We start from the raw sequence: 23846 nt of genomic DNA, 5'->3' as shown, positions 1-23846 counted from the left end.
GAGAAGGTGGGTTATAATTCACTTTAAATGAAGTAAATACCAAGTCTTGGTAATATTTAACTGTGTAGGAACATCTACCTGTAATAATGAAATTGGCACTAATAGGTCCTCAATATATATTTACTGAGCTAATGGATTAATGTAAATTACAAGCCTATGCAGGTAGTTATTCTATACGATATGTTACATTTTAGTTATATTGTCTTTAATTATAATTATTGGCCAACGAACTTGACTACAATAGAGATTTGTTAACAAAGAAATATTATTCACTGTATTAATGCTAATTAATCTTTCTTTTGAGGAATAAAAGGGACACAGTGAAAGGCATCCACTGAAAAATGTTTATTGACTTTTGAGATTTATATTTCACCAGGTTAGGATCCTTCCTTTAGGAAAAAAGTTTATGCCATCATGGAAATATTATCTATAAAATGATATCAGTATCCCTGGAAAAGTTAACAGCAGCAAACTGTGACTGTAACATATGAAACATCTAGAATCTGGATAAAGCATAAAATAGCCACTGATCTCTGGAATATTTCAAAATATATAACTATATTTACTTAAGTTTTTACAACAATTCTTTAGGCAATTTTAACCTATTAAAGTCTGTATATGTACAGGGTGTCCCCAAAAATGTATATACACACTTCAAATGATTATAAAGTCAGTGTTTATTAACATACAGTTCATTTTCAAAATTAAGTGAGTTACCAGCTGTTAAAGTTTGTGTACATTTGTTGGGACACCCTATATATTTTTCCTCCCCTTCCTTATATTGTACATCCCTTGCCATGTGATACGTGACTACAGAACAGTCTATGGAGACAAGTAATGAAGAAAAGAGAAGCTATAGAAGGAGAAAAACTATGAGATGGTAGAGATAATTGTACATTTACCTAAGTATATAAATTTACCTAAGCATATAGACTCTTTTTATACGAGTGAGCAAACACTTTTATTTTACATTTGCCTGCAGCATTAGGTATTTGCATATATAGATGGGACCTGTATTAAACCAGAGTGACCATTAACTCATGCTGTTCAGGTATAATTTTCTGAAAGGGCCACTTTCTCTTTTCATTTTACCTAAGTACAGCATTTAAAGGTAAAGATTTTATAAATTTAAACTTGCCACATTATCTATATATTTATTCCCCCTGCCACCTTCATCCCTTATTTTATAATTTGCCTTATGTTATTGATATAATCTGTTTACTTACCTTTTGCTCTAAGCAGAATGCAATTTCATCAGTTCATGGGACTCTTGGAACCCCGAATGCCCCACGCAGAGTGTGTTCTTATTAAATGTTTATGGAAGTAATGTGTGTTCTTGCACTTTCCTCTTCTAACTACATTTTTTTTTCTATTTTTCATTGATTTGGGGTTGCTTTTTGCAAGGACCAGAGTAATTTTTCTCTCCATCTTTACCCTCATCAATCCTTGTCTTTTATAGAGAAAGCATAATTTTTGAGGGTGATTAAATACAAATAGCATCTTAAAGAACAACAATAATTTTAAAACCTTTTAGCTTATTCATTACTTATTACAGATATAAAAATATTGGGATTGACTAATACCAGTATATTAACATATAAATTTCTTTTTTTATCATAGCCATCAAAATTTGAACAATTGATAGGAGCAACTTCACTTAAAGGGCACTTTTAAAATTTACCCAGTAAATGGTATCATCTGCTAGAAAATAAAGGATTACTTTTTTTTTTTTTAATCAAGGAGTCAAAAAGAAGTTACTTAGTAATATGAGGGGCCAAAAGATGGTTTTTAAAATAGTTCACCACTTCAACAATGTTTTCAGGGTAATGGGACAATTCTCTCAGGTTTTTCATTTCTTATGTTTTTCAAAGCAAATAAAAATTATAATCTTTCATTTTCAATAGTACATTATGTTTTTAAAAAAAATCCAAATCTTAGAAATTCATTCACAGGTTTAACTAAGAGAAGCCACCTGATTTTTCTGGCAAATACACTAGCACAAAGGCTCAAGCCTCTTACCATCAAATCCATCCTCTTCCGACCCTAGTTCATCATCTGAGCAGATGTTGAGGACATTTACCAGCATCTCAGTCACTAAAAAGAAAAAAGAAAAAGAAAGAAGTCCAGATTTTTCTATTATAACCTTAATTATTACTCAGGCATTTTTAATGAGCAAGCTTAGCAATAACATTTCTTACCTAGTTTATATATAGAATCTCTTGCACAGTAGTTTCTATAAAACCCAGGTCTAATATTAGTTCATGCCTACAAAATCTAATAGTAAGGCTTACTGGCTACAGGTCAGCAGACAATAGAGAAATCAAATATGTGGATGTGAAAATACTACAAATTTATGAAGGAGGTTACTTTTGAATTTGTATTTATGTGTATAGTGAGATCTAGATCTAGATCAGGTTATGACAGGCATGTGTTTTGTGTTTAATAAAATTTGTTGATTCCTTAGTAAACTATTTAAATGTAGATATTATTAAGTCCTATATAATAAAAGTATAATATTCTAAATGTCTGGTTGTCTGGTCAGCAGTTCAACCAATCAAAGCGTAATATGCTAATGATATGCTAAAGTAGCTCAGCCGCTCGCTATGATGTGCACTGACCACCAGGGGGCAGATCCTCCGACCGGTAGGTTAGCTTGCTGCTGGGGTCCAGCCGATCGGGACTGAGCGAGACAGGCCGGACATGCCCAGGAGCCCTCCCGCGGTCCTTCCCCAGATGGCCAACCTCCTGCATCTCTCCCTAGCCCTGATCGCGCACCAGAGGGGTCCCTCAGCCTAGCCTGCACCCTCTCGCAATCTGGGACCCCCCCCCAGGGGATGTTGGAGAGCCAGTTTCAGCCAGATTCCACAGGGGCTTCTAGTTTTATTATAAAAAATACTTTAAAAATAAAGGTTAGGTAAGTTTAATAAAAAATTTTGTTGAGTAAATAGATTATATAAAAGTATTATATACAGAAATTTTGTATTGCAGCACTTTTACATTGATGTGCAAGCTATGTACACTGAACATTTCTTAAAATTAGACTGTGTTCTATCATGATGTAAAAAGATGATACATAAAGAATGAGTCAGTATATCACCACTAGGCCTCCTGAATTTAAAGCTCAAGTTCAAGGGCTGCAGCCTTGCCTCAAAATTTTTGCTTAGGTTTAGGTCAAAATATAAAAACAAAGGGGAAAGGAAGGAAAGAAGGTAGGAAGAAAAAAAAGGAAGGAAGGAAGGAAGGAAGGAAGGAAGGAAAGGAAGGAAAGGGAAGGAAGGAAGGCCAGCCAACTGTGGAAAACTGGGGCAGGTTAATAGACAACTTTTTAAATGTAAATTTGTCTCACCTTGTAACACAATAGCCACTATATTTTTAATAAGCTATTTTGTTGTTGTATAAGAGTCCTTCAAAATACTATAGTCATTAATCACTATTACACAATGATTCTCTTTTAAATATGTTTTTATTAATTTCAGAGAGAGGGAGAGAGTGATAGAAACATCAACGATGAGAGAGAATCATTGATCAGCTGCTTCCTGCATGTCTCTACTAAGGATCAAGTCCGCAACCCATGTATGTACCCTGACCTGGAATCAAATCATGACCTGCTGTGTTCATGGATCAATGCCCAACCATTGAGCCACACTGGCAAAGATACAATGATTCCTTTTTATATCAGAAATGTGAGGAAAGCATTGCCATGATAACCTTTATATTTGATGACTAGTTTGCAAAATAAAATAGTACTTTTAAATTATAATATAACAAGATTTTTAAAAGACAGTCATCATGACTTGAAGCCCGTTAAAACGGGATTTCTGTTATTTCTGAGTTCTACTATTCTGAGATTATTAATTCTCCTACTATCTCCTATTTATTTTGTTGCCCCTTCATTCATTGTATTTGTTTAATAGGATACTCACTGACACTTTCAAATCTTCTCTTTCATGGTGCAATTTGTCAGTTTTATTGGTTAAATCAGTGATTTTCAACTTTTACCATCTCATGGCACACATAAATTAATTGCTACAATTCTGCAGCTCACCAAAAAATATACCTTTTACTGATGTGACAAAAAAAAAAGGTATAGTTTTGATTCATTCACATTGGATGGTTATTGTTGTGTTGGCTGTTGTCATCTTTTTTATTTGACAATGTAAGGGAAAAGGGGACAGTGACCATGACTAAATAGTCCAGTATTGCATTTTTTAAAAAATTCTTGCAGCAAACCAGTTGAAAATTGCTGGGTTAGACTAAAGTGTTTCATAGTAAAATAGCCCCATCTCTTCTCCTTTCTACACCATTCTATTAAGCATTTTAGGATCCACAACCCACCTTTTTCCCCAACAAATGGCAGAGACCAAGTGAAAACATCCATGAAATTTGGAAGCCAGTATGGATGAGGAGAACAGTTGAATTGCCTGATATTCATGACGTTGTTCTCATACTTCAATACTGCAGCTGAAAATGACAAAAAGGGTGATATTAGATTCACAAGCACATATATCTGCTTCTCCACATGTTTGGGTGGATCAAGAAAATTCAACTATTTGACTTAAGTTCCAAAACACCAAGGCAATTAGTTTAATTAATCATTAATGTTTATGGTACTTTTGGATCTGAACTTCACTTGGTGTAATGGGTAACTGCATAATATATGAATATTAAATATGAAATGGCACTGTAATTTGGCAAATCCTATCTAATAAAAGACAAAAAGGGTAATTGACCGTACCTTTGCTACGCTTCCCATTGGCTAATCAGGGAGATATGCAAATTAACTGCCAACTAAAATGGCGGCCGGCAGCCATGCAGCTGAAGCTAGGAGGAGGCTTGCTTGCTCCAGTGATGGAGGAAGCCAAGGTTCCTCGCCTGCTGCAGCCTGGTTCTGAGCTCCGTAAGCAACAAAGTTTCAATTATAGAAGCTAAACAAACTCCAGATACCTGCTTTCAGCAGGCCATGGCCTCAGAGCTGGGAGCGAGAAGGAACCGGCTTTGAGCTCCAGTGATGGCAACAAAGTTTCAATTATAGAAGGTAAACAAACCCCAGAATTAAAAAAGAAAAAAGAAAGAAAGAAGAGGCTGGGAGCTTCAGTTGCTGGCCAGCCTGAAACGGCCCTCAGCCCCTCACCCAGACTGGCCAGGCACCCCAGTGGGGACCCCCACCCTAAAGGGGGTGTGGCCAGCCTGAAAACATCCATCAGCCCCTCATCCAGGCTGGCCAGGTCCCCCAGTGGGGACCCCCACCCTGAAGGGGGTGTGACCAGCTGCAAACAGCCATCAGCCCCTCACTCAGGCTAGCCAGGCACCCAAGCGGGACCCCCACCCTGATCCGGGACACCCTTCAGGGCAAACCAGCCAGTCCCCACCCATGCACCAGGCCTCTATCCTATATAGTAAAAGGGTAATATGCAAACTGACCCTAACAGCAGAACGACTGGGAATAACTGGTCACTATGACACACACTGACCACCAGGGGGCAGACGCTCAATGCAGGAGCTGCCCGCTGGTGGTCAGTGCGCTCCCACATAGGGGAGCTCTGCTCAGCCACAAGCCAGGCTGATGGCTGCCAGTACAGAGGTGGTGGTGGGAGCCTCTCCTGCCTCCTCAGCAGGGCTAAGGATATCCGACTGCAGCTTAGGTCTGCTCCCCGCTGGCAAGTGGACATCCCCCGAGGGCTGCCGGGCTGCCAGAGCGATGTCTGATTGCCAGCTTAGGCCCAATCCCCTGGGGAGCAGGCCTAAGCCAGCAGGTGGTCATCCCCCGAGGGGTCCCAGACTGCGAGAGGGCACAGGCCGGGCTGAAGGAGTTCCCCCCCACCCAAGTGCACAAATTTTTGTGCACTGGGCCTCTAGTATTTATATAAAATAGTTAATCAAATATCTTTCAGGAATCGAATCCAAGAACATTCTGGTCCTACTTAATAACTGATGACACTAATAAAAGTGGCATAGCTAAGCCAGTTTGACATCATTTAATAATATAATTTATTTCTATTTTTTACAAGGCACACTTTTTCCTGGTAGAACTCACAATACTTGGACAAAATAGTTTAAATTAGATTGCCTTCTTGAGTTAATAAAGTTTGGATTGAATTCTGCATAAAATAATATGCCTGTATCTGACTCCACCCTTGATTTCTGAAAAGGATGAACCACCCATAATTTAGAATAATGAATCTGTCTTCTCACTCTACTTTCTACTAGGTGGATATGCTCTTACATATAGATCTTCAGCCTCTCACTTGTAACCAGATTCAGAAATTCACTCTCTTTTTTTAAAACTGTTTTTTTTTTCTTTTTCTCTGAGAGAGAGAGAGGGGAAGGGAGGAGAGAGAGAGAAACATAGATGATATCATCAGCTCCCTCCTGGACCACCCCCTACTGTGGATCAAGCTGGAAACCCGGGGCCATGTGCCCTAACTGGAAATCTAACTGGGAACCTTTTGGTGCATGGGACAATGTCCAACCAACTGAGTCACACTGGCCAGGGCCAGAAATTCATTCTCTAGCAATCCTGATACAGGATTAGCAGGTCTCTGTGAGTACTTTCAATGAAGAAAAGGCAACCCGTTTTAATGGTATCATCTCTTCTATGAATAGATAATTTTAGATTATGGTAAACTGTCAAGTTAAGTTTAATGTGTTTATACCAATCCCTGATCCTATTTCTGCCTTCAGGAAAAACACAGAACAAATATACCTCTGTTTCTGAATAACAGTTTTTAAAATATTAAGAACCATATTCTCATATACCATTCTGAATTTAGACAAAATTTCATTTTAATTATCCTATCATGGCATAAGCAACATTTTATTAGTGGAAATTATTGAACAGATCCTAGATAATGTCATATACGTTGTTGTTTCTGTTTTTCTGTTTTTGTTTAGGGGTCTGAAATATAGGAAAATTAATTATTTCATTACTTAAAAAATTTTAGACTGACTTTTATATAAGGGTATGTTGTAGCATGTGATTATAGATATCAAAACAAAGGTAGCCCTTACAAGTCTGTTTTTGAAAAGCTACTTAAAGTTTACTGGGTTTGAACTTTTACATTACGATCTGCACTAATATCACTTCTTATTTAATTACTAGAGGCCCGTGCACAAAATTCATGAACTCCGGAGGCGGGGGGGATCCCTCAGCCTGGCCTGCACGCTCTCACAGTCTGGGAGCCCTTGGGGGATGTCCGACTGTTGGCTTAGGCTTGCTTCCCGCTATCCTTAGTGCCGCCATGGAGGCGGGAGAGGCTCCCGCCACCACTGCTGTGCTCGCCAACCATGAGCCCAGCTTCTGGCTGACCAGCATTCCACCTGTGGGAGCACGCTGACCACCAGGGGGCAGCTACTGCATTGAGCGTCTGCTCCCTGTGGTCAGTGTGCATCAGAGCAACCGATCATTCCACCATTCAGTTGATTTGCATATTAGTCTTTTATTATATAGGATAGAGGCTCATTGCAAGAATTCGTGCACCAGTGGAGTCCCTCAGCCTGGCCTGTGGGATTGGGCCGAAACTGGCTCTCCAACATCCCCTGAGGGGCCCAGGATTGTGAGAGGGCACAGGCCAGGCTGAGGGACCCCACTGGTGCACGATCAGGGCCGGGGAAGGATGCAGAGGGTTGGCCAGCCAAGGAGGGACCGCGGGAGGGCTCCTGGGCATGTCTGGCCCATCTTGCTCAGTCCTGATCAGCCAGACCCCAGCAGTAAGCTAACCTACTGGTCGGAGTGTCTGCCCTCTGGTGGTCAGACATGTCATAGCGAGCGGTTGAGCTGCCTTAGCATATCATTAGCATATTATGCTATGATTGGTTGAGCGGACAACCGGACGACTGGACACTTAGCATATTAGGGTTTTATTATATACGATATATCTTTTTTAAAAATTGATTCCAGAGAGAGGATGGTTCATCCTTTTCAGAAGGATGAGAGAGAGGGAGGGAGGAAGAGAGAGAGAAAGAGAGAGATTGATTGGCCATCTCTCCTATGCTCCCTGACTGGGAATTGAACCCACCACCTTTTGATGAACAGGACTGTGCTCCAACTAAATGAGCTACACTGCCCAGGGCACTTGACGATATTCTGAACATACATTGCTTTCATAACTCTACATTTGCTCTTCCAACTGGAATACTTTCTTTTCTTTTTTTCTTTTTTTTTTATTGCTTAAAGTATTACAAAGGGCATTACATATGTCTCCTTTTTGGAATACTTTCTTAGAAACTGCTGAATATCCAAATTCTTCCCAACCTTTGGTATTCAAACACTATCCCTTCAATGAAATATTTTCTGATTTCTTCTGGTGATAATATAATCTTTCTTTCCTCCGAATTCTAAAAGCCCTTGACTTACACTTTTATATTGCATTTATCATTCTATTTTGGTCATAGCTATTCTATGTATATGTAGATACCTAACATTTCTCTATTTCTTTAGGGAGAAGGTCCATACAACAGATTTTCTATTTCTCTGTGCTTCACATTCTTCCTTTTCAGCATAGATGACTAGAAGCACCTTGATATTTCCCCTACTATTTTTTTCAAGAAAATTCTTCCTAATTATTCTGACCCTATCTCATATGAGATGGCTTCAAGAGCCTTTTGCCCACCTGCTCACCCCTGCTCATCAATGACAATGCTGCTGTTAAACTGTGGTTCAGAACTAATACAATCTTCTTGGTGGGTTTGCTCAGTGCAGAGAATGGGAGAATAGATAGTTTCCTGTGATTTGGATGCCACATATATTGTATGACAGCCTAATCATTCGTGGAAGTTTTCAGCAGCTGTAGTTAACTAAAATCACACTTGAGAACAGTAAGGTCTTTGCTTTGCATAATGGTTCTTCCTGACCAATGAAGAATTATAGGAAACAGAATTACAGACACTTTGGGGTAAGAACCTCAGATAGTGTAGTCAATATCGGTATGAAGGGAGTTCCTCTCCTCTTCCCATGGAATTCTGAATTCTGCATATATTTTTGTAAAACCATTTTTTATTCACATTAATGCTCGCATTTATGCCATATGTCATTTGGCCAGGGGATATACTCATATAGTATCAAAACATGTAAAATGAAAAGCTCTTGGCAAATTACCATACCAATGCTTCTGATCCACCAGATGGGAAAGATAAAGTATTTCCTATTTTGGCTAAGTGCTACCTGAACACTGGCTCCATGGTACAAAGTCTCTATTATTTCAGAATACTGCATATTCATAGCAGGAGAGTATCCTCATAGCTTCCAAAGAATGTTTTGAGGTTCTAAGTTGTCTTTTGATGAATAATTTGCCCTCTAAGTTTCTACCAGTTTTTGTAAGCATTACAGCAGGAGGAAAGAAAATAAGAGTTGTAACTAATAGTGCCCTGCAGGAATGGGAGAGGCTTTATGTATAATATGTAATTTAATCCTTACTACAAATCTGAGGAGCGGGCATGACTACCCTTATGTTACAGACTAAGGAATTGAGGCTGAGAAATGAAGTGACTTGCTCAAGGCCATGCAACCAGCAACTGGCAGATCTCACTCATATTTAAGCTCAGCTTTTACTGATACCAAATTCACTGTTTTTCCACCTTTCCCTCTGTCTCTCATACATTATAAATGCATGAATTCTAGTCCTAGTCACTGTACTAATTAACTTTCAATATGGTTGTCATCATTAAAGATATTTTAGCTTTTGCCAAAATACATGCTTGAGAAAAATAAAATAGGATACAAATTCACAAGTGAGAGCAAGGCTTGTCCAAAAGCTAAAACAGTTATTTTGGTAGCTGATGAGATAAAGCGTTTATTCACTTGACATTGTTCAGCACAATTTATCTGAGTGCCTACTAACAAAGCAGATACTGTTTTCAGATTCTGTTTTATTAATAGCAGAAATAATAAATTTTAACCGTAGCTACATTTACTAAGCATCTGCTATAGTATAAATCAGGCACTATATTTGGTTCTCTACAAACAATCACAAATCATCACAATATCCCTCAAAAGTGTTCTTATCAATTGCATTTTGAAAATAAGTCAACAGAGAGGTTGTTTGCCCGAGGCCACACTTGAGAAGCAGCAAACCTCAGTGTGGGCCTGAATCTAAAAGCCATGGTCTTCCCATCACGCCACGGTACTCTCCCCATAACTGCATAAATCATTCAATGTCTACCCAACTGTGGACACAGATTCTCCTTCCACATGTAATCTTTTCATAAAAGAGCACTGAACTGGAAGGCCAAGAGCCCAGACGGCTGGATGGATTCTGTCACTAATTACTCAGGAGACCCCGGTCACTAAATATCTCTAGGCCTCAATGACCTCACCTAACTACATGGGTTTGTCTAGATAACGTATGACTTCTTCCAGGTCTGAGTGAAGCTAATGAACTTCTGGAACACAGACCTTATCATTAGTGCAATGATGGATGCATATTCTCAGTAATTTTAGAGGCTATTAATGAAACTTTTTTCTTATTTTACTATCGTTTAGAAAAACAAATTTGAAAATGCAAGTATACCAATATGCCTTCTTTTTTCTTTAGCAACATAAAATATCCATGCAAAAGTACTTCTCAAATTACTGTTATTCATGAATTCTGATGTTTTGTATAATGTTACAAAAATATATGAAAAAAAATGAAAGCAAACAATCCCAAATATCTACAGTCATGAAATTCACAGCTAACAGTTCCTCTTCCACCTCCCACATTTCTGCCCCTGCCCCCTGCCTTTGACTGCCACTGGGATTACAAAACTTAATGGAAGCCCTAATAATGCACTCTTTTCTGAGTTGCTTGAAAGATGTTTATCTCAAGTGCATTGTAAATAAGACAAATGGTTGTACTTCAAGAATCACTAGAGACCACGTCCTGAGACTTCTCTGAGAAATAGAGAAAACAGAACAAAGTCTCCCAGCAAGGAACTCCTCTCTTCCACACTATTCCATTAGTGTCATCTAATGATTGTATCGGAGGCCTGGAGAGGAACTGTGACATGCATACAGGCCTCACACGAATCATAACGTAGAGCAGACCAGACAGCACTGAAACACAGGCTCTCCTGTGGTACCGCAGGTATGAGGAACAGTCAGAAGAAAAGTTGGTATAATGGAAAGAATACTAATCCCCGTGAATCTTGAGGCCTGAGTGCCAGTTCTCTGATGCCAAAATTACGGTCTTAAAGTTACACCATTACTGGGTCCAATCATTTCATTGTCCCTGTAGAGCCCTCGGCAGGCACCGCAGCGATGCTTACGTAGAAGATATGCGGTCAGTGATCAAGGGCCTGCTCCTACTCGGAAGGGGCCACTGGCTCCACTGTTTCGAATGACACAACCAAGCCCCCTGAATATAGTGAAACCCAAGGAATAGAATCTAGATCTTATTCCATTCCTTTGTCTACCAAGCCGTGCGCTAATTGCTGCACCATATCTAAGTCTGTAAATTAAAGGGGTTTCACTTACTGTAAAATTTGAAATTATTTTTATTGATTTTTTTTTTTTTTTGAGAGAGAGAGAGAGACAAACATCGATTTGTTGTCCTACTTATTTATGCATTCACTGGTTGATTCTTGTGTGTGCCCTGACCAGGGATCGAACCTGCAACCTTGGTGTATTTATATAATGCTCCAACCAACCTAGCTATCTCGTCAGGGCCCCACATTTGAAATTTTGATGAGGCACAAAACACATTTCATAAGAACTTGACAACATTTCTCAACATCTTGTTTACAACTGCCATCACCAGGGAAGCCCATGACGGGGCAATAGGTGGCAAAAATAGAAAGATCAAAAGAGAGCTTCTAATTTAAGGGAAGTTGTGAAAATACTGATAACAAGATGCACTGACCAGCTCACCAAACCATGAGCTCAACACATTCCAAGTGGGTGAAGTGAGTATCAAGGGGAATATAAAGCTCCTTTTCTGAATGACTTTAGTAACCATAATGCACCCAACACACTTTGGGCATTCTCTGCTCTTCTAGGGCTGCTTTAAAATAGGGGAGAGGAGAAGTCAAAAGAATGGAAATGACACATCTTATTCCCTTTCTCATCCTTCCACTAACATTTTTTATCTCCTATCTCCAACTGACCATCCATTTCCATCTTCAAAAGATGGGACACAGGGACAGAAGAGAATCAAAGATGAGAGATAGGCAAATGGGGGCACTCCGAAATCATTACAATCAATGCAACAATAGAAAATAAAATGCACAATAAACCTGGGATATTTCTTTATTTTCAATTCTTTGACCCACAGATACCCTAGCAGAAAAACTAGCCTCATTGTGTTTTTTTTGGCAAAGTCCTACAGAAGGAGGAAGATGGCTCGATAGGTAAAATTTTTCAGGTGGGATCTATGTATTCATATGTCCTTTGGCAGTGGTTTAGGATTATGCTGATACGTTGCATGAAAAGGTTTTTGATTCTGGGAGAGAAGCTATAGTGGTTTTTTTTTAAATCTGTATTTTCCCATAAAAATTTTAGGGTACAATTTTCATTTAAGATTTTGTAAAGATATATATGTATATTCACATATATGCATAGTGTTCATAGTACACATTCTTAGTTAGCATTTATGAACAAAATCTTTAGAATTCTTCCAATTCAAAATCTGACTTCTAACTCCTTTCCTTTTTTCATTCCCGCCATAAATGTCCTCTACTTGCCTGATGAATTCTGTATTCAAAAGATCCGTAGACTATCCTAGGTTTAATAATCATTATGTGTTTAATTCTACCAATATTCGTTAGGTTAAATAATAAACATATTTGCTAAATAAATGAAGGAATTAATTATTTTGGTGGGGTGTTATCTTATTGTTTTGTATTAGTAAAAAAAGAACTATTTGGCCTATATTTTCTTAGCAAATATCAAATAAAAAATGCTACTATAATATATATTTACATTTTTCATATTGAAATAGATGATCTGGGCAAACAGTTGCTCAAGACCAACTAGGAAGATCTTTAGATTTGAGATAATGGCAGGAAAAAGTAAGAGTTGAGAAAATCATTGCCATTAGACAAAGTATCTGGGTTAATTTTATTCAGTTTCTAAAGCAACTAATATTACATTTATGTCTCTGGCTGTAAAGACTCCAAAAATGCTTTAAAAATGTTTATGTCAATGCCCAAGGTTCTGTCCATGCTTAAGACAGGCCTAAGACTCTAGAGCAGTGATGGCAAACCTATGACACGCGTGTCAGAGGTGACATACGAACTCATTTTTTTGGTTGATTTTTCTTTGTTAAATGGCATTTAAATATATAAAATAAATATCAAAAATATAAATCTTTGTTTTACTATGGTTGCTAATATCAAAAAATTTCTATATGTGACACGGCACCAGAGTTAAATTAGGGTTTTTCAAAATGCTGACATGCCAAGCTCAAAAGGTTCGCCATCACTGATCTAGAGCAATGGCCCCTGCTGTCAAGCCTACACACCTGAAGGGAAGTCAGTTTCTTCACTTGCTGAGGGAGGCAGAGAACGTTACGCAGGATTGCCTGGGCACTGATGCTACTCCCTTTCAGACGACTCCCTGCCCCCCCAGCCCAGTGCCCCCGCCTGGACCCCATTTCCCTCTCCCACCCAGGACAGGGATCTGATCTAGTTGGTTCTTCATTTGGCTCTGGAACCAGAAGGGTACCAGATATCTCTATGAAGATTACTCCTGAGTTGTGAAATGAGTTCCTAGTATGAAAGAACTGTGGTGCAGTTTGGAGTGAGATTCTCAGGCCTGATGCCTGGTGACAGCATGCTGTGTGGATGGTGCCACCCAGTGCCTAGCGCTCCTGTTGGAAGTCAGGGGTCTAAGGCAAGCTGGCTTCAGATATGCTGCATTTGCTCCTATATGTTCACATCATGACTGCCAATACATTTTTTACCTTAGTTCACCAAGACATAAATAATCATCTTTCTGTTTTTAAATGGTATCTTCCCAAAGCTTCTGACTACTTTTTGATTGGAAAATATTTGAGGATGCTGAAAATGTCAAGTTTTGGTAAGACTAAAATGCTTTTAATAAGTACTTCTATCATGTTGCCTAGTTTAAAAGTCTAAACCGTCAAAATACAATTTTTCCCTATTAAAAAGGGGGACGTTTGCATCTGAGAATTGCTTATATACTGCCTCTCTTTTTCTTAACCTACCTTAATGTTGATTTTTTTCTTGGTTGTCATTTTAATCTTTGGTCTTGATTGCTAAATTATTTTGTTTGCCATTTTGATTTTCCTCTCAAATCCAAAATACATTTATTTAATAAATTTACTTAATTACTTAATTTTACTGTCAGTAGCTTTTCCTGGAACTGAATTATATACCACTGGATGTATATTTCTCTACATCTATCTCAAATATCCATTCACCCATCCACTCACCTACCCCTATAACAACTCCTCTAAACTACTGGAACCACATAGACCCTACTGTAACTTACCTTATATTTTCTTTTTCTTTTTTTTTTAAATATATTTTATTGATTCCCTACAGAGAGAAAGGGAGAGAGATAGAGAGCTAGAAACATCGATGAGAGAGAAACATCGATCAGCTGCCCCCTGCACATCTCCCCACTGGGGATATGCCCACAACCCAGGCACATGCCCCTGACCGGAATCGAACCCGGGACCCTTCAGTCCACAGGCCGACGCTCTATCCACCGAGCCAAACCGGTTTCGGCCCTTATATTTTCTTGAAATACAGGTAAATCATAGAGAAAAAAAATGATTTAACTGTTTACATCAAGGTTTAAAACAAATTTTCCCAGAGGTTCATTATAGTTTTCAGCTAAACTAAAACTAAAAAATGTAAAGCAGAATGCACATTTGCCAGTGTATTTCTGAAAGATTTTACTCTCCCATTGTTTAAATATCGCTTCCTCAGATAAGCTTTTTTTTTGTCCCTAAAGACTAATTTCTACCCTCATGTCATACCACTCCTTTCTTTGTAAGTATTCTCTAAATATATTTAGATAATTCTTGGTGGAATTCTTTACTTAATGTCTAGCACACTACCAGATTATAAACCGCACTAGGACAAAGACCCTGTCTGTCTCTCTCATATCCCCAGCACCTATATAGTGCTTGGTATATAGTAAGTTCTCAATAAAGGCGTGCTGCATTGGTGAACGGATGAGGTTAAAAGTCACTTTTACAGGTGCTAAATTATCCAGACAGAGGAGGTTGGAAAGGAGGAAGAGGGGGAACAGAAATGTTTCGTTACTCTATTTTTTTTCTGTTTGGCATATTTGAGTAATTATGAAGTAGCTTTTTCCTCAGGCTTACAGATTCACAGGAAATAAAATAATTCAAATGTGAAAATTGCTCTGCAAATGTTTAACTGCAATTTGGAAAGGATAGAGGGTAGTAATTTAAAGTGAGATAAAGCTGAGTCAATACTGATAGGGTACTTTTGGGCACTGCCTTGCTATCAATTCCCAGAAAGAAAATGCTTTAATCAATGCCTGCATTGACTGCCTGCTATGTAAAAGGCGTGCTACTGGGCTGTACTGTGTGTATCAAAAAGCCCTGCTTCAAATGAATTCTAATCTTATCAGGAAGACATAGGAATGCTAACTCTAGGAAAAGCTAACTAGAAAAGAAATGAAATGATAAGTACAAGGGTAAATGATTGGTTCTGCAGGCATTCAGGGGAGGACTGTCTACAGTCTCTAGGGCAATACAGACTGAAATGGGGCTAGTCCATTTCCATGGGAGGAGACCAGTGAGGCAAGTGTTTTAGATGGAAAAAAGGGTGTGGCAAAGGTGTGGAAGGGGAAAGCCGCAAGTTGTTCAGGGCAGTGAGCAGAAGAATTTGGCTAAAGTAAAAGGTTCATCCAGAGAGCAGCATAAAGGGAGCTCAACCAGGAAAGTGAAATGATAACTAAAGCTGAGGAGGAGGGATATTCTGCTAGGAGCTCCTGTGAAGCCCTGCACTGACACGGGGCATCGTGACAGTGGCCCCACGGCTGTGGGCCCCAGGCTGTTGAAACCTGATGTACTTATCTTTCCATTTCAGTTACAGGAAAAACACAGGAGGGGCAGAATTACAAAACCAACCAGAGCTGGCCTGAACCAAGATGGTGCTGAATCTGACCTGCAGGAGACTCCGAACCTCATTATACCCTGAACCTCATTATACCTGGAACTTCATTATACCCTGATTATAACACACTAGAGGACCGGTGCAGAGGATTAAAGGATTCGTGTACCGTGGGGGTCCCTGGGCATGGCCTGCGGGGATTGGGCCGAAACCGGTTCTCGGGTGACACACCCTGGAATCAGGTTCCCTCCTCTCTGGTTCTGGGTGTGTCACCTAAGAAACGCAGCTGCCAAGACACCACAGCTCGGCAGCTCGTGTTGCGCGTCTGCCCCCTGGTGGTCATTGCATGTCATAACCACCGGTCGGAAGGTCAAACACTTAGGCTTTTCTGTATACATACACACACACACACACACATACACATACACATACATACAGATTAGCATGCTAACTGACACATCCTTGGGTGCTTTAACAGATCTGACGCAGACTATATAAAAAAAGAGAAAGGATGGGATCCCAATTCTGGGAAGAAACAAGCCCTCTCCCCCTCAAAAAACTAATATATAGGGCTCCCCCTCATTATACTGTCCAGATAATAATCCCCTCAAGACTTCTCTAAAAGAAGTTAATCTCTGAGTTTGACTCCTGCTTCTCCATCCTCTGGCCAATGAACACAGCCTGTGCTGCTGAACACTTAGCTTCAGTCCTGCCGGAAGCCGGTCCATCCTTGCTGCTTGACACAGTCGCTGCAGGATAGAAACATCTGCACAGCATATGTTTCAAGGGACCTGGCGTATATAGCATACTGTTCTTAATATGTTTGCTCCCCTGCCAAAACCGGTTTGGCTCAGTGGATAGAGCGTCGGCCTGCGGACTGAAGGGTCCCGGGTTCGATTCCGGTCAAGGGCATGTACCTGGGTTGCGGGCACATCCCCAGTGGGAGGTGTGCAGGAGGCAGCTGATCGATGTCTCTCTCTCATCGATGTTTCTAACTCTCTATCTCTCTCCCTTTCTCTCTGTAAAAAAATCAATAAAATATATTTTAAAAAAAAAATATGTTTGCTCCCCTTAGCGTTGTGTGTTTTAACCAAGGTCACCTCTCCGAGAAAGGTTGTTTCCCCAGGTAGGGATTTTTCCCTGAAGTTAGGGAGGGGATGAAACTCCTTAACTAAGTGCCAGGCGGGTAGTTAATCACTTTAACTACAAACAATCATGCTTAAGCTACATAATCTTTACTCCCTGGAATGGAGATAAGAAACGCCCTAACCTTTGTAATAGAAATTGACAGGATTAAAATCAACTGGTATAAATACGGATGTAACAAGACAATAAAAAGCAGAACCTCTCTGGAGATCCAGACCAGAACTTGGCTGGAGATCCTGGCTAGGCTGCTGATCAACTGAACACTGTCTCTGTGTCCTTCCTTCTTCGCCGACTCCGTCTACGCCTTTGGGAACCCCTGGACCTGCTGGGGCTGGACCCCGGCACAGTCCCATGTTTGGCTCCAGGACACCAAACAGAGAAAGAACCCTTAAAAGAACAGCGGGTCCTCCCTGGGACTGGGTCCCCAGAAAGGGGTCCTGGACCATCTAAATTGGTAACAATAGCAATATAAAATAACTAGTGATGAAATCTTCATACTGCACAGAATGTTCTTCTTATTTTACAGAGATGTCACTGCATGCCAATACAATCAGACGAGTTAGGTGTTTCAAGGCGGAGCCGTGATTCACACCTACACCCTCTGTCCGGCGGGCCTCCTGCAGGAGTGAGCAGGAGTGTCAGAGCGAGGAATCAGGATCAGGGAGGGGGTGAAAAGACAGCTGCCTCCATGCAGACCAGGAAGGACAAGAACCGAGTGAACGGATGTAGGCCACATTAAGGGAAGGGACACTTACAGTCTTAACTCTCTGAAAGCTGTCTTTAATGAACAGAAATGAACAACAAATCAGAACTATTGGCCATTTATACATAAAGCTGATCACCCAACTATTATCAGTTTTAAGATGGCAGACTACACCCATTATTCTCATTCTTTCATTTTGCCAGAAAGCTATTACTTAATTTACAGAAGCTTTAAAAATCAAATCATACCATAACTAGTAAGTTACAATTCCAGAGACCTGTATGATCATCTATTTCTAAGACTCCAGTAATTAATCCAGACTCTTTGCTGATCTTTCCATTGACTGTGTGTTGAAGGTGCTTGCAACCCAATTTTGTTGCAGTGTATTTTAAAACTCTTGTGAACATTTATTTGATTCAAATATAGTAATCCTCACTTCCGCAGGGAATAACTGCCTCCCACTCCCATATTCTGTACCCAGTGTTAGCATGACAACTTTAAAGTGCTTCAGAAACTTTACACTAAAGCCTTTTGAAATTAGGCTCAAACTGAAGAATATATCTTTCTTCTTCCTATTAGTTTATTTTTCCCCCCTCAGAAGAATTCTTTTTTTTATGAAAAAGTTCCCAAAATGAAATGTTCTGTCCATTTTCTCAGATATCATGATCTACTCCAAAGGCAAGAGAACACAGTGAAAAAACTACGGAACCTCAAAGCTAGTGATGCACTGATGGCTACTATTTTCTCAGTTCTCTCCTGCTGAATCAGAACCATAGAAGCAATGCGCACAGACTGCATGCGGGAAATAGCTATGGGTTCCAGCAAAACTGCGTTACCCAGCATGATGATGAAAGGAAAAGCTCCGAGTCTGTTCTTACAGAGTAAAATCCCAACTTTCTTCTTCTTTTTTTTAACTGTTTGACTCTTTAGTTGTTAAAAACTTGTAAGGCCCTGGCTGGTGGGGCTTAGTTGGTTGAAACATCATCCCATGCACTAAAGGTCGAGGGTTCAATTCCCAGTCAAGGCACATGCCCGGGTTGCGGGTTTGATGCCTGGCAGGGGCATGTATGGGAGACAACTGATCCATGTTTCTCTCTCTAAATTCAATAAAAACATATCCTCAGGTGAGGATTAAAAGGAAAAAAACAACAACTTGTAAGTATAGTACATGCTATGTAGTAATCAGTCTCTGCCCAGAAAATTACTTGCTTGGGCATTCACTTCACTAGACTTAATAGAAAAATAATGTTTTAATAAAATAAAACAATATAAACCCAAGTGTTCATATTTTACATACTTTGGTTAAATGATGGGATCATGGTGGGACATGCAAGGTGACCTCCTGAGTTCTGAGTTCACTAGCAATACCCCAGGCGCCTCTCTGGTACAGGACGAGGACCCCTCATCCCGTCAAAGGGAATGAGCTACTCCTGGTTTTAGATAAAAGGCTTCAAGGTTGAGATTTTGTCTGAGAAAAAAGGTGGTTGCTGCTTGAAAGTAAAAAAGTTTCAAAAACTTTATATTTTTCCTCTTTCTAAACAAATGTTAACCATTTTTTTTTTAATGTCTTGAGAGAGAAGAGGAGGAATTCAAACTGATAGTCATTATGACTTTGATTAAATTTAGTTTCAAATCACATCTCTCATTCTTTCTCTTTATATGCCCCTCAGAGACCTAGCCTTTCCCCAGGATAATCAGCAGACCCCGAGGCAGCAGAAGCCAGCAGCCAGGACCTGACCCATGGTCACAAGGTCTAGACCACTGGCAGGCTAAAGATAACATTTTGACCTAAGTTATGTTTCAGTTCCTGAGCCCTAAGGTGGAACCACCTCCTGGCTACGTTCCCATGAGTCTGGACGGACGGAACCAGGAAAAGACCTCAGAACTATTCTCAAAACCTGAAGAAATAATTTATGACCCTTTCCTCACCTCTGACCAATTACCTCCCAGCACGACCTCGAACTTCCAACCCATGGAGTACTGTGATTTTGTCCTCTGTAATCTGTAACCTACACGCCACTGGGAGTCAGGTCTCCAGAGCATTCGCTTCCTGTTCCCCTGGATGGCGCCATTCATCAATAAAGCAGCCAATCCTTCTCCACTGCAACTCTCAGTGGCTGGTGCTTGGCTCTGCCAGCCTGAGGTGGACAAACACGTCCTGGTTTTTTTTAACACAGATCATATTTTACCTTAAAAAAAGTCTTTTCTGAGCATGCTAGAAAATTACCCCTTGTCAAATGTACTTAGCATACGACTCTTACTTTATACGTAATCTAATTGTGTCTATATATATATATATATATATATATATATATGAAAGCATATATATGTATATATATTTACTTATTTAAATCTTCACTGGAGGATATTTTATCCATTGATTTTTAGAGAGAGTGGAAAGGAGGGAGGAGAGGGAAGAGGGAGTGGAGCGAGAGAGAGAAACATAGAGACACATCCATTGGTTGCTTCCCGCACGCTCCCCAACCAGGACTGGGAATGGAACTGAAACCAAGGTACGTGCCCTTGACCAGGAGCTGAACCCGAGACCTTTTGGTCTGCAGGCTGATCCTCTTATCCACTGAGCAAACCAGCCCGGGCGTGTCTTACATGTTTATTCAATCACCCAAACGTCTTTGTCAACTGGCTTATAAGCCCTTGGCATACTGAGAACATGTTTTCTTATACTTTGCATGCTTCTCGCCACAGAATATGAAAAGCAGCATCTTTTAGAGGAACTAGGCCACGAGAAAGGGGGGACAACTGTCCCTTGCCCCCCACATCCATGGTTGTGACAGAACTACACTGTGCCTACTGAGAATCGTGCTCCCTGGCTCCGAGGAGGCCGCACCACAGTCTGAAGGGCTGTATCAGGAGGGCATGGCTGCAGCTCACGCCCGCCAGCAGGTGTCGCTCTCTGGGCTGTAGGGTGGTGGGGGCGAGTCCTGCTCTGAGGAGGACAAAACACAGGTGTCTGAGGAAAGGGGAGGATCAGGGAGATAAATGGCAGCACTGTAATTACAGGAGGTTTGCCTTTTGGAGCAGGATCCCTGACAGGTCCAGAAGGTATGGGGGTCAGGGTCCAACCGGAGCAGGAGGAGGTGGGAAGTTTTAAGCAGGAAATCAGGGCACAAGCGAAAAGGGAGGCCTACTTTCCACATTCCCTGTGAAATACAAGACACAAGAAAGACAACCACCTATTCATAACGTCTGAGGCCACAGAACAGGCGCTTCACTATCAAGGTGGCCAAGGCCGCCTCAGGCATCTGGGCTCCGGCCTGTGTCAAGAAGCATCTATCACAACTCACTTCGGCATGGGAATGGCTCCTGCTCCCAGGAGTTCAGGCTGCCTTTTCCTGCCTCTGCCTGGCTGTATCTCAGCTGGCAAATACTGTTTGATTGCTTTTTCTCTTTCCGTCTCCATTGCTCTTAATCTCAGAGAGCCACGCTCAGACATGAACTACCCAGACCAATGCCAACTATAGGTAATGGCTTTTCCCATTTTACCACCCATTCTGCCACACCTATAACACTTCTCATCATTTTTGAATAAAGAGATTACCTTGATGAAAGGAGATAATGTGTCCCCTGCTCCTCCTTTCTTCCCTGAAGTCAGTAAATAATGCCCTCTTGTTTCCTGGGCTCTTTCAGGCTCACAGGTGTGGAGTTGCAGAAAGGAAGCGCAGAATGCCAAGCCAGAACACCTGGGCCTGAGCCCAGTTCCCCAATACCTAACTGAGTGACACTGGGCTAGGCAATTAACCAGGGACTCACTGCAAAATCAAAGGAGCTGGAGGGCTAGTGACCTTTACTTTGAAGTTTAATACAATTTTTAAAAATCTAAATGAATATTTACTTTCCTAGCATAGGATCTGACTCATGGTAGGCTCTTAATACATGCAATTTGAATCTGAATTTCAAGCTATAGATAATGTATGCTTATTTTTCTTGATTCTTTACAAGCACAACCACACTATTCTTATTTAAATCCACACCCTTCTTAAGGGACTTGATTTTGGATTCCTGCCAAGTATAATTTCTTCCTAAGCCTATAATCTCCAGAGCAGTAGCTGTCAACCCTGCTGTACATTAGAAGCTCCTGGAGAACAGTTAAAAAAATCACAGCTTCTGGGTCCCACCTTTGACCCATTGAATACTTACCTCTGGAGATACTGTTTGAATTTAGATCAAACAATAAATGAAAGCCGAAACCGGTTTGGCTCAGTGGATAGAGCGTCGGCCTGCGGACTGAAAGGTCCCAGGTTCGATTCCGGTCAAGGGCATGTACCTGGGTTGCGGGCATATCCCCGGTAGGAGATGTGCAGGAGGCAGCTGATCGATGTTTCTCTCTCATCGATGTTTCTAACTCTCTATCTCTCTCCCTTCCTCTCTGTAAAAAATCAATAAAAAAAATTAAAAAAAAAACAATAAATGAAAAAGTAAAGGGAAAAAGAGGTAACAATGCTTTACTAAAACCAAACCAAAATAAAAAAGCTTAAGAATTATTACATGTATTGTAGACAGTCATACGAGGGATTCAAAACCACTTACCTTTGTTATTGTATACATCTAAGTAGTTCGGTGCTGAGAAAATCGTAATTAGAGAAGGGAAGCCTGTTGTTTGGCTTTTCCTGTACATGCGATACCTAAAAACAAGGAATGCAAGTTAGAGCAAGTAGGGAAAGAAAACTATAGTATCAAACTGTCAACTTAGAAACACAAAACTAAAATTCAGTTTTATCATTCAAAGAAAATTTGATTATATAGCATTAAACAAACTTTTCTCTCTGAAGTCTGTTATACAACATCAATTCATTTCAGAGGTGAGAATAAAAGCATACACTCATATGTAAAAGTTTGAAATAGGTTTTTCCTAAGTCCAGCAGACACAGTGGAGGGTGGAACTCAGTGAAAATCCATTTCCATGTGTTCAACAGAGAATACAGGCTACTTTTTAGACCTCTACCTACCACGTTTTTCACAAGCCTGCCAATATATTTGACATAAAAAGACTCAATAAGCAAAGCAATATGTAAATCTTTCCCACAAATAACCAGGCTGATTATTCCATTTATCTACAATATTCTGTTACAATTATATTTCCCCTTTTGCTCAGCCTAAGTGATTTGCTTTTCAAAGAAAGTTTGATTAAATCTATGGGTTTTATGAATTGAAACTGTTTCTACTTTAGAATTTATTTATTATCAATCTCTTCTGGTGTCTGCAGGCCAAAGATTATTGCATCAGCAGGGTGATATTTAGTCAATCAGTGATGAAAAAGAACATTTGCAAGATCTTTGGAAATCAACCAACAATCCAGTATCTTTTTTTTTTTCTAAAACAAAATAGGACTCTAGTTTCAAATAACCAAAATATACAGAAGATTGGCTCTTTTCCACCAATGTGAAAATATATTTCATAACTTCTATGCAATAGATTCCAGGAATATCAGTTTGGAAACATCCCTATATGGCACATAACAAAATTTTATCATTCCTTGGGTATTGTGTGTCAATTATTTCTGGCATGTCCAATTTAGCTGGGTTTTAGAGGTGCCTCAAATAGTACCTTTTAGTACCAAAAAGATCATTTGATGTGAATACTCAGAGGAATTTATCAGCTGAGATGGATTCCCCATGTTCAACCAAGGTCCCAAATTTTATGAATAATAATATCTTAGTGGTCATTTGCTGACAGAGCCTTCTCATGTATACCAGTTAGAACCTCAGACCAAACTCTTGGCTTCCTGAACTATGGCCTGCTGGTTTAGCGGTCTGACTCAATGACTGCAGGGAAACTCTGGTTTTGTCTTCACGAAGGACAGAGACCTGCCCTGTCCAATCAGAACTGTACAATTTGGATATCTCATTTACATAAAAAGGACCTAATCAAGAATCTTGGCAGGAACTTTCCCTATAAAAGAAGACCTCCCCTTTGTCTCAGTGGGACACGGTTTAGGTTGCTACCTAAATCT

General features: G+C 40.2%; 1 protein-coding gene across 3 annotated transcripts in view; it reads right to left on the bottom strand.

Moving 5' to 3' along the window:
- The window catches only part of PPP3CA (protein phosphatase 3 catalytic subunit alpha), a 314581-nt gene that overhangs the window by 34521 nt on the left and 256214 nt on the right, over nt 1–23846 (bottom strand). For all 3 annotated transcript variants that reach the window (XM_081085595.1, XM_081085593.1, XM_081085594.1), the window contains exons 8-10: nt 22424–22518; nt 4336–4461; nt 2020–2094 (exon numbers count right to left, since the gene is read on the bottom strand). In XM_081085595.1, coding sequence (XP_080941721.1) covers nt 2020–2094; nt 4336–4461; nt 22424–22518 — 296 coding nt within the window. The remainder of the gene's footprint in view (nt 1–2019; nt 2095–4335; nt 4462–22423; nt 22519–23846) is intronic.

This window comes from Myotis nattereri, assembly GCF_964212035.1.
Source record: "Myotis nattereri genome assembly, chromosome: 1".
Taxonomy (NCBI): Eukaryota; Metazoa; Chordata; class Mammalia; order Chiroptera; family Vespertilionidae; genus Myotis; species Myotis nattereri.
Note: the sequence above shows the minus strand (reverse complement) of the source record. Positions and strands in the feature narration are given on the sequence as shown.